At 38.4% G+C, this 13,054-nt stretch overlaps 1 protein-coding gene across 1 annotated transcript; it reads left to right on the top strand.

The window, feature by feature from the left end:
- Nucleotides 1–3,084: 3,084 nt before the first annotated feature.
- On the top strand, nt 3,085–5,258 carry LOC108676922 (somatostatin receptor type 2-like). The gene has a single exon (XM_018165080.2). The coding sequence runs from the start codon at nt 3,160–3,162 to the stop codon at nt 4,321–4,323; it is 1,164 nt and encodes a 387-aa protein (XP_018020569.1). The 5' UTR covers nt 3,085–3,159; the 3' UTR covers nt 4,324–5,258.
- The last annotated feature ends 7,796 nt before the right edge of the window (nt 5,259–13,054 follow it).

The raw sequence follows: 13,054 nt of genomic DNA, 5'->3' as shown, positions 1-13,054 counted from the left end.
TGCTAATAAGATCGCTCAAGTTTCCACTGTTTGACCTCATTAATTTCAACGAAAAATGTAGTAACTATCAACCGAAGTCTTTGAAGTTATCCGACTCGATAAAAATTTTGTAATTAATTTTGTCGGCTGTCTGGGGAATATCATTAGCGAGCTGCTCACGATCGCCAGCCCTTGTGATCCTACTAACTTCCACGACATCATTCGATCAAGGAGGAAACTTTTGAAATCTTCGAGACGGGACTCAGGACGAGCTTTTCAGTTTGGATTAGAAGTGCCGCGGCTCGTCGGAGTACCGGAAGAGTTTGCTTACCCAGGCGTCGCAAAGTTCCGTTTACGAATACCATCATGTAAAGCAGGGAGGGAATTTTAGCATTCAGTCGAGATTGCCGTTGCTGATCATGCAAAATAGCTCGATTGCCTTCCATTTATTGGTAAAAGACTTAAAAAAATTATTTAGATTTTTTCATTAAAGCTGGGACATTTATGCAGTTTTCTTCGTTAAGGCCTGATAAAAACCGATTTCAAACGAAGTATGGAACATAAATTTCATTTGCGTTTGTTTTCGTGTCAAGTGTCAGTAATTTTTCGATTAGACTTTGTTTTATCATTATCACGCTTTGTTTGCATCGAGATCACAACTTAGCTCGACCTAAAACCTAATTCATTTTAATAATTTCTAATACACAAACATTGCACCTTGGAAATTACTGAATAGCTAACCACTGGAACAAGTGTTGTATTCCACACCCATTATGATTGCGGCGGTTTCTGCGGTGTTTTAGGCATTGCTTTGCCAATGAGACCGCCAATCTCACATCGAAGCTCAAACAAGAACTGTGAATGCAAGACACGCGTTAGAGAGCCCGTTTTACAGCGCAATACTGGAGTCGTTTTCGGGACTGGTGATGACATATTGCCATGTCTCTATTTATGGTGACTGACTCAGTAAGGTTGGCAACGCAGCTGACTCACTTTGAATGAGTCTTGCACCAATGCATTTTCAGCGACTTGTACGCTGTTGCTTGCAAGTGTAGACAGTTCCAAAATATTCAATCTATGTTTTTGTTAATTAAATGATAACTACAGCATTGGTTAAGTTATGTTCAATTTTGTTCAGTTATGTTCGACTCTCGCATGCGTTGATTGGTAATAAAGACTACTTGCTATCTACCTAACAGTTCTATTTTCTAAAATATTCATGAATTTGTGCAATTTGTTTTGAAGTTTAAGTCGCTACTGTCGAGTATTTTGCTTGAATACAACTGAATTCAATCAATTTGCTTGATTTTAATTGTTACGACCTTAACTCATTTCATTCAACTGGGTAGAAAATTCGATGGAATAGCTCTTCTAATCTGAATGTGATGTGAATTCAGGCGACAAATTGTTAAACAGACTCCGAGCCCATGAGCCGTGAAGCTATTTTTTTTAGGGACTTTAACCAATGTGGGGTGCGGTTAGTATTGTTAACTTATACATCTTTTAGAATTAACAAAAGTAGAGCAAATGGATAACAATTTAGTATCCCCGATAAATTCTTTATTGTCTTTATTATCAACGTATCATTAACCATAATCTGTTTTCCTCCTCTTGCTGAATGGCATTATAGGGTTGCTAAACATGATTCGTCGCTAGCGCTTATCTCATGGCACCGGACACACCCTGTTGTATGCTGCCTCTTTCGAGTGTGGTCTTTAAAAAGTAATTTTTTAAAGCATATTATTATGGATAGTTTGTTATTAGATGTTCATTATTATGTATGTGGAACAAGATGCAACTATGATTTACTTTGTTGAATAGTTTGTTTTAAAACAATTGTAAACTCCGGTAATGCCTGCTCATTAGTATCGGGTTTTCGGCCTCGACAGACAGGCGCTCGAGCGACGCTCTGTCAACCTCGGCATCGATCACTGCATGGACTCCGATAGCGGATTGTTTTTAATCGCTAATTGTGTTAACAAAAGATTAGACCTATATATCGATTTTTATGATGACCCATCCTAGGTGTACTGAAATTTTCATAAAATATAGATATGAGTGCAGATAAATGGACCAAACGACTGATGCTAAATGCCAATGTTTGAATTTCCGTCATAATAACTTATTATATACCATGGTTGAACTAGTAAAAGGTTGACCCATCAGAAGCGCAATTTTGCGGATGAAGCTCGTTGTTCGCCTGTGGCGTCACTGATCTCAGTGACGTCACGGGCATTATCCAATCACGAAATGCGATCAAACCGGTCAACCAATCCGTCATGGGAATGACGGGTTTGTTTACGTTTCTCGATCTACGTGACGTAACAAGAAAGCTGAACTGAAAAACGGAACTTCTCGTGGGTCAACCTTACATAGTTCAACCATGTTATATACTATCTGCAGCATGTGAATGTTGATTTGTAAAATTTTTCTGATTTGAATGATTATTTTCATGTAATGGTACTTATGGCTATAGTGACTGATTATTTTCATGCAATGGTACTCATGGTTATAGTGACTGATTATTTTCATGTAATGTCACTAATAGTCCCTTAAGGATCCGATTAGGATCCAAGCAGATCCTTTTAGCAGAATGAAGGATCAAATCAAAACAGCTTAGCAAAATGCGCAGGTCTTACTCCATCTTAAATTACAAACAACAAATTTGGTGAGCTTCGTGACGCTGAGGTGTTATTATTCCCGACCGTCGGTCTCCGCAAATGCAAGCTGATAATGTTTGTGAAATTAGCCTTAGCCATGAACATGGACGCTGCCTGCAGAGCTGGATGCAAATTTTGTTACGAAATAAGTTGTTTTTTTGGGGGGGGGGATTCATAATCCATACAATTAAATTTTAATTATTTTTATAGCTTTTTAGGCGCAAAATAAAATTATTTTCATATTCTAACTTCACTTTTCCACACAGGGTTGCGGCTGCAGGTCGTGATGTGCTGGAGGCCAAATTCTCCCTGATTTCGCGCAAAAATACCAAGACTGAGCAGCCCTGAGAAGCATCAAGTCCACTCAGCTGCAATCTGAAGATCGATGGCCAATCAGGGCAACATGACGAACGAAACGATATTCCCATCAGACCTGAACTGCTCAGACTTGAACACTTACATTGACCTGCTCAACGACACTTATAATAATTGTTCAACAGGGCCTTTCGAGGGCAACAGTATGTATGGAGCGACGGCCATGATATTTACTCAAGTGTTCTACGCTCTCACATTCCTTGTGGGGCTGTCGGGAAATACGCTAGTTATTTACGTTGTTGCGAGATTCTCAAAAATGCAAACCGTAACTAATTTCTATATCTTGAACCTGGCACTTGCAGACGAGCTGTTCTTACTAGGTATTCCATTTTTAATCACAACCCAGGCTTACAATGATTGGATTTTTGGAGACATCATGTGCAAGGTGTACATGAGCACTACTTCCCTCAACCAGGTCGCGAGCCCACTTTTCCTCACTGTAATGAGCGCCGACAGATACATTGCAGTGTGTCAGCCCATTAACTCAACACAGTTTAGAACTCCTCTCATTTCAAAAATCGTTTCCCTATCCGCCTGGTCATTATCTGCCCTTATGGTGACTCCCATGGTTATGTACGCTAATACATTGCAAATGGACGGCGAAGCCAACTGTAACATCTTCTTCCCTACAGTTAACAACGTGTCTGGGCACGTTATCTTCACTGTTTACTCATTCGTTTTATCGTTTGGTGTTCCTTTTGGTTTAATTTTCATATTTTACCTATTTGTAATTCACAAGTTACAGACTGTGGGTCCAAAATCGAAGTCAAAAGAGAAGAAGAAGTCGCATCGCAAAGTGACGAAGTTAGTCCTGACCGTGATACTAGTGTACGTAGTGTGCTGGTTGCCCTACTGGGTACTACAACTGACGCTCATCTCCCGCAAGGCGGGAGCAGGACACTCGGCCTATGAGATCTTCACGTTCGTCTTCTGCAACTGCCTACCTTACATCAACTCTGCTATTAACCCAATCTTGTACGCGTTCTTGAGTGAAAACTTCAAGAAGAGTTTTATCAAAGCATTTGCATGCATTAAGAATCCCGACGGCGCCATGGCTCTCAATGCTGAACATTCTGCGCAGCCGCGACGCCAGAGGGACGGATTGTCGTCTCGTTCTGCCCTGTGCCTGACAGACGCTGTCACGGGTGACAGAAGGAGCTCACATGTTCCAATGAGCAGGGACGCTTCCAGTGCCATGACCCTGTCTTCCAGGGCACCTCACAGCCACACCAGCGAGGATCAAAACAAGAACGGCCACCTCCTCGAGGTTCCCCACATTGTCCACGCCCCACCCCGTTCCCCTACCTGAGTAACCGAAAACGCAGCTACCGGTTAACCGAGGCCAATTTCAGGGTGTGGGGATCGATGGGCCTTTAAATTAAAGTGCTCAACATGTAGATCTTACGGAAATCTGATCTCCATTCATATGGTCTTTAAATTTTAAATTTATTTCCGGGTCGGCTGCAGTCCAACTACATTTTTCAAATTCCCAATGTCGTGTGCATTGAAGATATTAGATACATTAATTTAATGGCTAGCTCTGCACTGTGCAGCCTTCTGTTAGTTTTTGCAGACTTCTCGTCTCTATTTTAACTAGATCATTCATTGAGTCGAGACTCTTCCATAACTAACGCAGAAGTTGAGAGAATTCGTTTTGATGTGCAGCGGTTTGACTCGGTGTTGGGTCACCATAAGGCCGCTACCGGTGGTCGTGATACAGAGAGTACTTCTCTGCCAGCCTGAAAGTCATACACCGGATGCATGTTATTTTTCTTGAAGTTCCAACTTTGGAGCATTTCCAGGAATTTTTGGTAGTTTGTATCTCTTTATTGATGAGTGGTATGTGAGCTGTTAAGCTGTTTTTGACCTGTGTAAATATAAGGTTATTATGTAGGAAGATAAGATATTCAATGATCAGAGAACTCGACTTAGAATGCTACGAGGAGCAATAAAAAATGCATCCTTCAAAATTCGAAATCCGGCAGTACGTTTTTCACAGTTCCGCCTAATTCAATTAACGTTACTTTTAGGGGAGTATATTAAAAGCTGCGTCCAACTTGATACATGGCTATCAACTTATTAATACACAAAAATTGCTTGTATAGTAACGAATTAGACTGAAGGCCTGAGAATGAAATTTATTTATAATTTTCATGTTGGTTTTCTCATTAAGTCGAACCATAATTTTGGTAGGCGTTGGCAGATTGAAAATCAGGTTTCCAAATGTCATTATTACTATTTAATGACGCCTTAAATGTATCAACATTCATTAATATCAAATTAATGATGAAATTGTATTCCGAAATTTTGATCGACTTAAGTAAAATTGATTACTACTCAATAATTAGATTTTTATGGATTAAATTACGTATTAAATTACGTATAAAATTACGTAAATAATACAATAACCAAATCACGTACCAACAACTACGAAAATTTTTGTTCGACCTATTGAGAAAACCAATATGAAAATTATAAATAAAAATCACTCTCCCAAGTAAAAATTAAGGGTGGTGCATCGATGACTTTAAATGACGATTGTAGATATAGATGGCGTAACGATGGGTGGCCACATCTGCCAAAAATCGACAGTAAAACACCAATAGATCGAGAGTGTGGCGAGTATTGGATCGGAATCATCAATGGCGCATTGCAGGCAAATCTTTTGTAAGCTACCAATAACCGGTTGTGGGTCATTCGAGATCAAGACGAAACCATGACTTCGTTCTGTGTGCTTGGCGTGTAAGACAAATACTTAGCGTGAATTCGGTAGCTGACAGAAGACGGAAGACAGGGGTTCACAAATTTTTCAAGCTAAAGTGAAGCCATTCGGCATGTATCAGACTATTCCTGATATAATTTGTCCGAGGAACAGTGGAAAATTTTGTTGCATAAAATAAAGTTTTCAAAAAGATGAAGGGGGAATCCTAATTTTCAAGTTCACCTGATATATTGAGTAAATTTATAGCTAATTTATCGCCCGCACCAACTCGCTATGCTTGAAATATTGCGATCAATTGAGACTAATTTATTGTATCACTATGTATGAATTGTATGGATCGATTAATTATGTTTCATAATATTTATAACATTAAGTTCCCGCATTTATCTAAAGCCATGGTGACGTAGTCGACAGCGGTTTAGTCTAAAGCACAGCAAGCAGGTCGAGTACATTCTCACACGTTAATACCTATCACCTGTTGGGCTGTCGTTGACCTTCTTTCCTACTAATCTCAACCATGTCTTGCTAGAAATATGTGATTTCCGGGTAATTTTCATGTTAAAAAAAGTATCCTCTTTACGTAGAGGGATACGAGTAAAAATTCTGTTTTCTCTCGCTGACTTTGATAGTGAAATTTAATTAGGGTCCATTTTCTAGGGGACATTTTTCTAGGGGACATTTCGTACACAAAAGATCAAAATATTAGGATAGAGAAAAATATTGCCACGGACTGATGAATCTATTTCACGCCTAGCATTTCAAAATCATCGAGTGAAATCAATTTCTTATTTCACGCAAGAATATAATTGTTGGAAATATTTCGAAACGAAACTCTGTCAAAATTGCTGTAATGTTCACATCATAAAACTTCGGTACTTATTAAGCATTTTTCCGAAGCCTTTACTCTGAGCTGCACCGTATGGATAAACGCCGTTTCTTCAAGCGTCTGTTTACTCAAATATTGCAGCATGTTCGGATAAAATTGTTCATGCAACTATCCAATCATCACGGTGATAGCACTAACTTCTATCATTTGATGAAATAAATACTTGCAATACTTATATTAAATATTTTAAAATTACTCGAATGCCATGTTACTGCCATTACTTGCTGGGCTGCGCGGGAGGGAGATCGGAGTCCGAATTCTGCAGGCAGGAACTTTCATTCAAGTCGATTTCTTATGAACTCTGTGCATGATACTCTGATAATTTGTTCCTGCTACCTGTCTGACAATTTTACTTGTACTTTCATGGTGGATTTGTATACGTAGTACTCAGAATGTGGAATGCAAATGCATCGGATATGAAAACAAAGGAAATTTTTTTATCGACTTCATTTTGAAGGTGGCCATCGATGGCTCATCGATGCACCACCGGTGTCACTGGGATGTTTTTGTTGGAAGAATTTTTTAGGTAGGCCGGCCATCGGCAAGTTATAGGTAGAATATAAGCTGGACACGCCATTGATGCGCCATCGGTGCTCCACCTATAATTTCTACCAATAGCCACTAATAATCATCGATGCTCCACCAATAATTTTTATTTGGGCTCTCGTCTTCAATCAAACTTGTCTAAAAAAATTAGATGCGGATTTCTGTGTTTGTGAAAAGCTTCCACTTATGAAAAAACCTTGTCTGCGCATGAAATTATGCTATCTTGCTTATGCAGGGACTAATTAATTATTTGAAAATATATTGCTCATGAACTTCTCGAAAAGAAGTAAATTTTTCCTCATTCATTCCTAAACAATTATTCGATGTTTTCTGATTAATATGACCTCGAGACGATTCAGGAATATTAAATTGATGAGAATTTTTTAATATAAGACATTGAATAAAACTCATGCATAGACATGATCTGTACGCGAGTGTGCGAACCTGCTGGGAATGGCCTTTGTAAGACTGTAGAATTGAGGTAGTAGAGAATTAGTCGTAAGTAGTTCTATTGTTCACGGTACATTTGTTAAATAATATTACAGCACGCTTCTATTAAGTATTAAGTCCACTCAATATTGTAGTTACACTAGTTTTCTACTAGCGAACTTACGGAAAGATCTTAGAATGTAACATAAATGTAAGCAAATGTCGGTCATATTTTTACAAAAGTAATTGAACAAATGCTGCCTAATAATCAAATTTCCGTCATACATTTGAAAATATTGGGAATATTTTAATAGGAAACCCAGTCAATAAACAACTTCCACTGGAAATATTACGCATCTGGTCGCAAATTGTGTGCAGGAAACGTTAAAATAAACTGCAGGTCAGTTTAACAGTTCTGCGAAAGTGCCCCTTAAATGCAAAAGGAGATGAAAAACCATAGTTTATTTAATCTTTCTAAATACAATTTAGTTTTCAAAATCAATTATTGCTCATAAATGCTCCTGGTAATATATTTATAATATTTGAGCTTCATTCGTGAAAGCAGCTTGCAAGTCTTGAAAAAAAAACCTTGCCCAGGCAATTTTTCTTAAAAAAATCCAGTCAAAAGTATAAATATCAGGAATTTTTTTATCTCTCATATGATATTAGGGTATCTTGTTTAAGCTTGTATGATAGATGTTTATAAATGCCACCTGGTTTATTGCGCATGCAATACATAGCTCCGACTATAACCATGAAACTGCAATTGCAGATCTCACAGCGCTCGAGTCTTTGTCTCAATTAAACGAATGTCAGTAGCAAGCGCTTCAAACGTTGAAATGTGACAAACGTTTTAGCTGTTACGAACGTGACTGCGACGTGAGATACTTCTGAATATCATGTGTCTGCTACACAGAATACCAGAGTTAGATTGGTGTGACGGCGGGAAGTGATGTCATCACTTGCTGAAGTGAGGGATGCCGGGTAACATTAATGCTTACGGGGAAAAATATGAAAGCCAAAGCCTTTTAGTTTGATGGGAAAAGAAGAATGTTGCAAATGTTGTACTGAATTCTAAAAGCTGACATTTATGTGCAAATTCAGTACGAAAAGAAAAAAAACAAAGTCTCGTGCTACACCAGTTGTTTAAAATATGATAGTTATAATAAGAATTATGAATCAGACAGATTTGATAAAAGTTCCCGCTTACTTGCATTTAGATGTTTTTTATGGGCTCCAATTAACCGATGGTGTCATTCGGGTGCTGTTGTTTGTGTGAACGGTCAATAATGTTTTATATGTTAACTTATTCTGCAATAATGATCTTGACTCATAACTGCCATAGCAACTTTACAACAGCCATCGACGACAATAGCCTTCATGTAAACCATTTTATATGCCGAAGAACTCGTATATGCTATGTACTGAAAATGGATGATCTGTATACCTACCCATTGTCAGGTCTACGGTACTCTTGAGGAAAAATAAGCCATACGCAAACGTGATGTTACTTATATAGTAAGGAATACTCTGTCCAAGCTACAGGGATTTGAATCAATTACTTGAGAAAGTTTCTGTCGATATTACTCACCTCTCCTCTGCCACTAAGGAACAGTTGAATACGCCAATTTTCGCTGCATCACACTATACACTGTTAGAAAAAATGGTCCCACCGGCGTTCTAGTGGCCGGTCGCCCCGTGAAAATAAACTGTTTCGCCGTTATTATCAGATGTTTTACGGTTTTCTAGTATAAAATTAGAATAAAAACGGCGACGCGATGTTTCTTTTCACGTTCCGACCGGTCACTGAAACGTCGGTAATACCGTTAACGGTAATTTTTCTAACAGTGTCCCACTGTACACTGCATATCTCATGCAGTGTATATGCCCATACTATGCCCAGTGTGGGTATAGTATAGTACAGTACAGTACTAGTACGATTATAGCAAAGTATAGTATACTATACTATGCATGGTACCGAAGCGGCTTTGTTTTAAGCAACTGTGAGAGTACCGACAAAGGAAGCTTACTTATCGCGACAACACGCAATTATGTTTTGTGTGTTGCATTGTCTTGGTTTTACTCAGGGGTTGCTCATAATTCTTGCAAACGTGAATCAATTAACAATTCCCTGAGAACCAATTTGAAATTGTAAAGAAGTTCGAATGAATATTTCGTAAATTATTTTGAGTATTCTGAGCTAACAATGACAACTACACATATAAATTGTCATGAATATATCGTAAACAAATTTGTCAGAGTTGGTGTGTAGGTACCTGTGTTTTTACGTGTATGTTTGTAGCGTGGCACGACAAATATTTAAGTGATGTTGCGGCGCATATACACGAGAGGCTTTCCGTGTCGGGATATTATCTGGAAATTAAAATTTTTTATATTTGGGAATAGTAAATCATTGCAAAACTGTTGGACATAATTAGAGCAAAAATTGAATCGAAGCAGTTCAATTTTTCGAAGTCGCAAAAATTTGTTTACGGATTTCGACATTGTAGTTGAATAGTGATCCTATGTAAAATGTTGTTATGAAGGTGCAATTTTAAATTAGTATAATTAGTTTCATTTTTAATTATGGATTTAGGTAACCTGTGTAGTAATGAATAAATCCCATGGCTCATTACATTTGCCTGTGACATGGTAACAACGAAGAAGATGTCGAAAACGCTACGTCCGTCTCAATATTTGCTTGTTATAATATATAGATGGAAAATAAATTTTGACTGATTCTAACTATAGACAATTCTGTGCGCATGATAAGAGTTTCACGGATATGTTTAAATGTCTCATGCATATGCGACACTGTATGATTGCATTTAGCTTTTAGAGAAGCGAATGCATTTAGCTTCCAAACAAAAAAAAAAAGAATTTATGCTCGAGTTCTAGCCGCGATAGTAAATTTTCACGTGTAAGCCTTTAACTTGAGCACAAGTTGATGACGTGTGGTGTTGCCGCACAATTTTGTACGCTGAATAAGACTAGTTAAGCATTACATGAGTAAATAAGTTAGTAATTAGAGTCGAGTCAGTGTCATGAGAGTGCAACTCGACTGAGATACTCAGCTTGAGCTCGTGACGTTGGCATATTTTCGTAATAAATTCTTCTCGTTGCGGTGATTTTATTTTCCCTCCATTGCATGAAAGCAGCTAAGCCCTGTGAAAAAAAAAACAATGAGCTTCATGAGGATAACACATTCAGGTGCACAAACACGCATTTATGTGCACCTTGACTCGAGATCTTGTTTTCAACTCCTGTTTTCTACTCCTGTTTTCAACTGCTGTTTTCAAGCAAATGCACACCGCGCTCGCTCCCTTGTTTTCCTTTGGTAATGTTCGTGCTTGGCACAACATTGCTTAATCAGCTTTTTTATTCTACGATGGAGGGTTTGAAGTTCTGTGTAGAGTAGCTTTGAGTTTACGTTTGAATCAAAGCGCACTCAGAAAATTCATTTGAGTTTTTTATTTTGTTTTACTTTATAGAAGTGCAACAATAACTCGCGCGACAAAAATACATCGCGTCATCGTCCTATAAAAAAAATAAAAGAATGGATTGTGTATTGAATTATTTCGAGTAGATATAATGGGTATTTTTAACGTTTGTTATTACTTGAATTGAAGGAAATATGTTTTCAATTTTATGCAGGAAAAATAAAGGTAAATTGCTATTACAACCGCTTCAATGCTTCACAAATGTCAGGGTTTCGCTGAAAACAGTTGCACTGTCGGTTATTTGCCATTGATGTTGACGTAGCAACATATAAAATGAGGGTCCTATAGGTCCCTCCCAAGAGGTCCGTTGACATTCGCTTCATGTTGGCTCGACCTAATCTCAGGTAAAGGAAAGGCAGCGATGTCTGAGCTTATTATTGGACAACTTGCACCCGAAGACTAGTCTTAGTGGCGATTTCACAACGTATAAATTACATGACTAGGGACTATTAACAAAAATCATATGTATCAAGAGGAACGACGGTCTGAACAGGGCGATTGTTCCTGAGCGCTCCATGCTATGCTCGCGGTGTCTGACTGCAGGTCTCAGTTGTGGGGTTTAAGTTATTATGTAGGTAGGATTCCTTACATTTCTCTTCTCTGTCTCTCTCGTGCGGGCGGCCGACGTACCGTGTAAGCGACCTCTTGTTCGAGTGTCTTAGTTTTTGTTGCTTTTCACCTGTCCCTCCTTGTCACTTCGTCTCATTGAGATGATAACGCTGCTTTTCTTCGCGCCAGCTTCAGCGGGCTGGACAATTGAGACCTTCCACCCCTTGTGGGTGATGATTAATTTGAGATTTTGAATAATTGAGACCTTCTGCCTTGCCGGCGATGTTATCTTTTGACCTCCGGTGCGAAATAGCTTGATAGCTGAAGCGCTAGCAAACCAATCTACTACCACTACTCTGAACCGGGCTTGTCCGCTCTCGTCCAAACAGACTGAGGATTACTGCCTCTGCGCCTATACATTGGCTATCTTTACGATCAAAGATTTACAGCGGAATACCAATATCTTTACAAAGGGGCAACATTCCTCTTTAGTTTCACAGCGAGCCTTCGTTATCAAAGAGCCCCTCAGTCTCAGAACATCCGATATTAATTCAATTAATCATACTCTCTGAATTGTTTTTGCTATTTTTCAACTATATCCCAGCTGTTTACGATACAAAAACAGAAATTTCATCGAAACATGTGACTAAATATTAGTTTCTCACATTGATTTCAGGCGTTGGAAAATTCTACAAATTTTTCGGAATTAAAATGGTTATCTTTAGTAAGTTGAGGACTTAATAAAACTAAAGTTGATTATTATTTGCAAAATAAAAGTTCTAATATTCGATCATTTTTTGTTACTCGTAATTGGGCCTCAGTGCCTTTCTAGTTTTTCTTGAAAATGTAGTCCAAAAATCTTCAGTAATGAGAACGTAAAAACTAAAAAGTGCCCCAAGGAGCGCAAAGTTTGTACCAAAGTTTGAGAGGTCGAGCGATGTCCTGCCCCGATCTCAGTGCCGCCGTTTCAAAATATGGACACTTATATAGTTCCAAAATATGGACAATTTATACGAAATCCCCAAATTATGAAAACTTTATACGCAGTCCCCGAATATGGACACTTTGTGCGCAGAGCGCTTGAGCTCCAAGTTTAAGTTGCCCTGCAAACTTTAGAGACACTGGGACTTAACTTAACCAACTTCTCATTATGGCACGTGAGTCGTCTGCATTACTTAGTGCTACAGTTCAATGATATTACTAAGCAACTAAATTTATGGGCCTCAGTTAGGCTCGTTGGGCGCCTCCATTCATCGAAGCAACGATATTATTAAAAGAATAATCGATATTGTCGCAAAATAGCTTTGTTAAAATGCCTAAAAAATCAGACGACATATTCCGACTCGAAAAATTTAGCGTGGAAATTAGAAGGAGGTTGGAAAAATTTTTTAAAAATCAATTCCAAATG

This window comes from Hyalella azteca, unplaced genomic scaffold (assembly GCF_000764305.2).
Source record: "Hyalella azteca isolate HAZT.00-mixed unplaced genomic scaffold, Hazt_2.0.2 contig13027, whole genome shotgun sequence".
Lineage (NCBI taxonomy): Eukaryota > Metazoa > Arthropoda > Malacostraca > Amphipoda > Hyalellidae > Hyalella > Hyalella azteca.
The sequence above is the reverse complement of the archived record's forward strand: the minus strand, read 5'-3'. Positions and strand labels throughout refer to the sequence as shown.

Coding starts and splice junctions, on each gene's coding strand:
- LOC108676922 (XM_018165080.2), top strand. CDS start 3,160: ATGTATGGAGCGACGGCCATGATATTTACTCAAGTGTTCTACGCTCTC.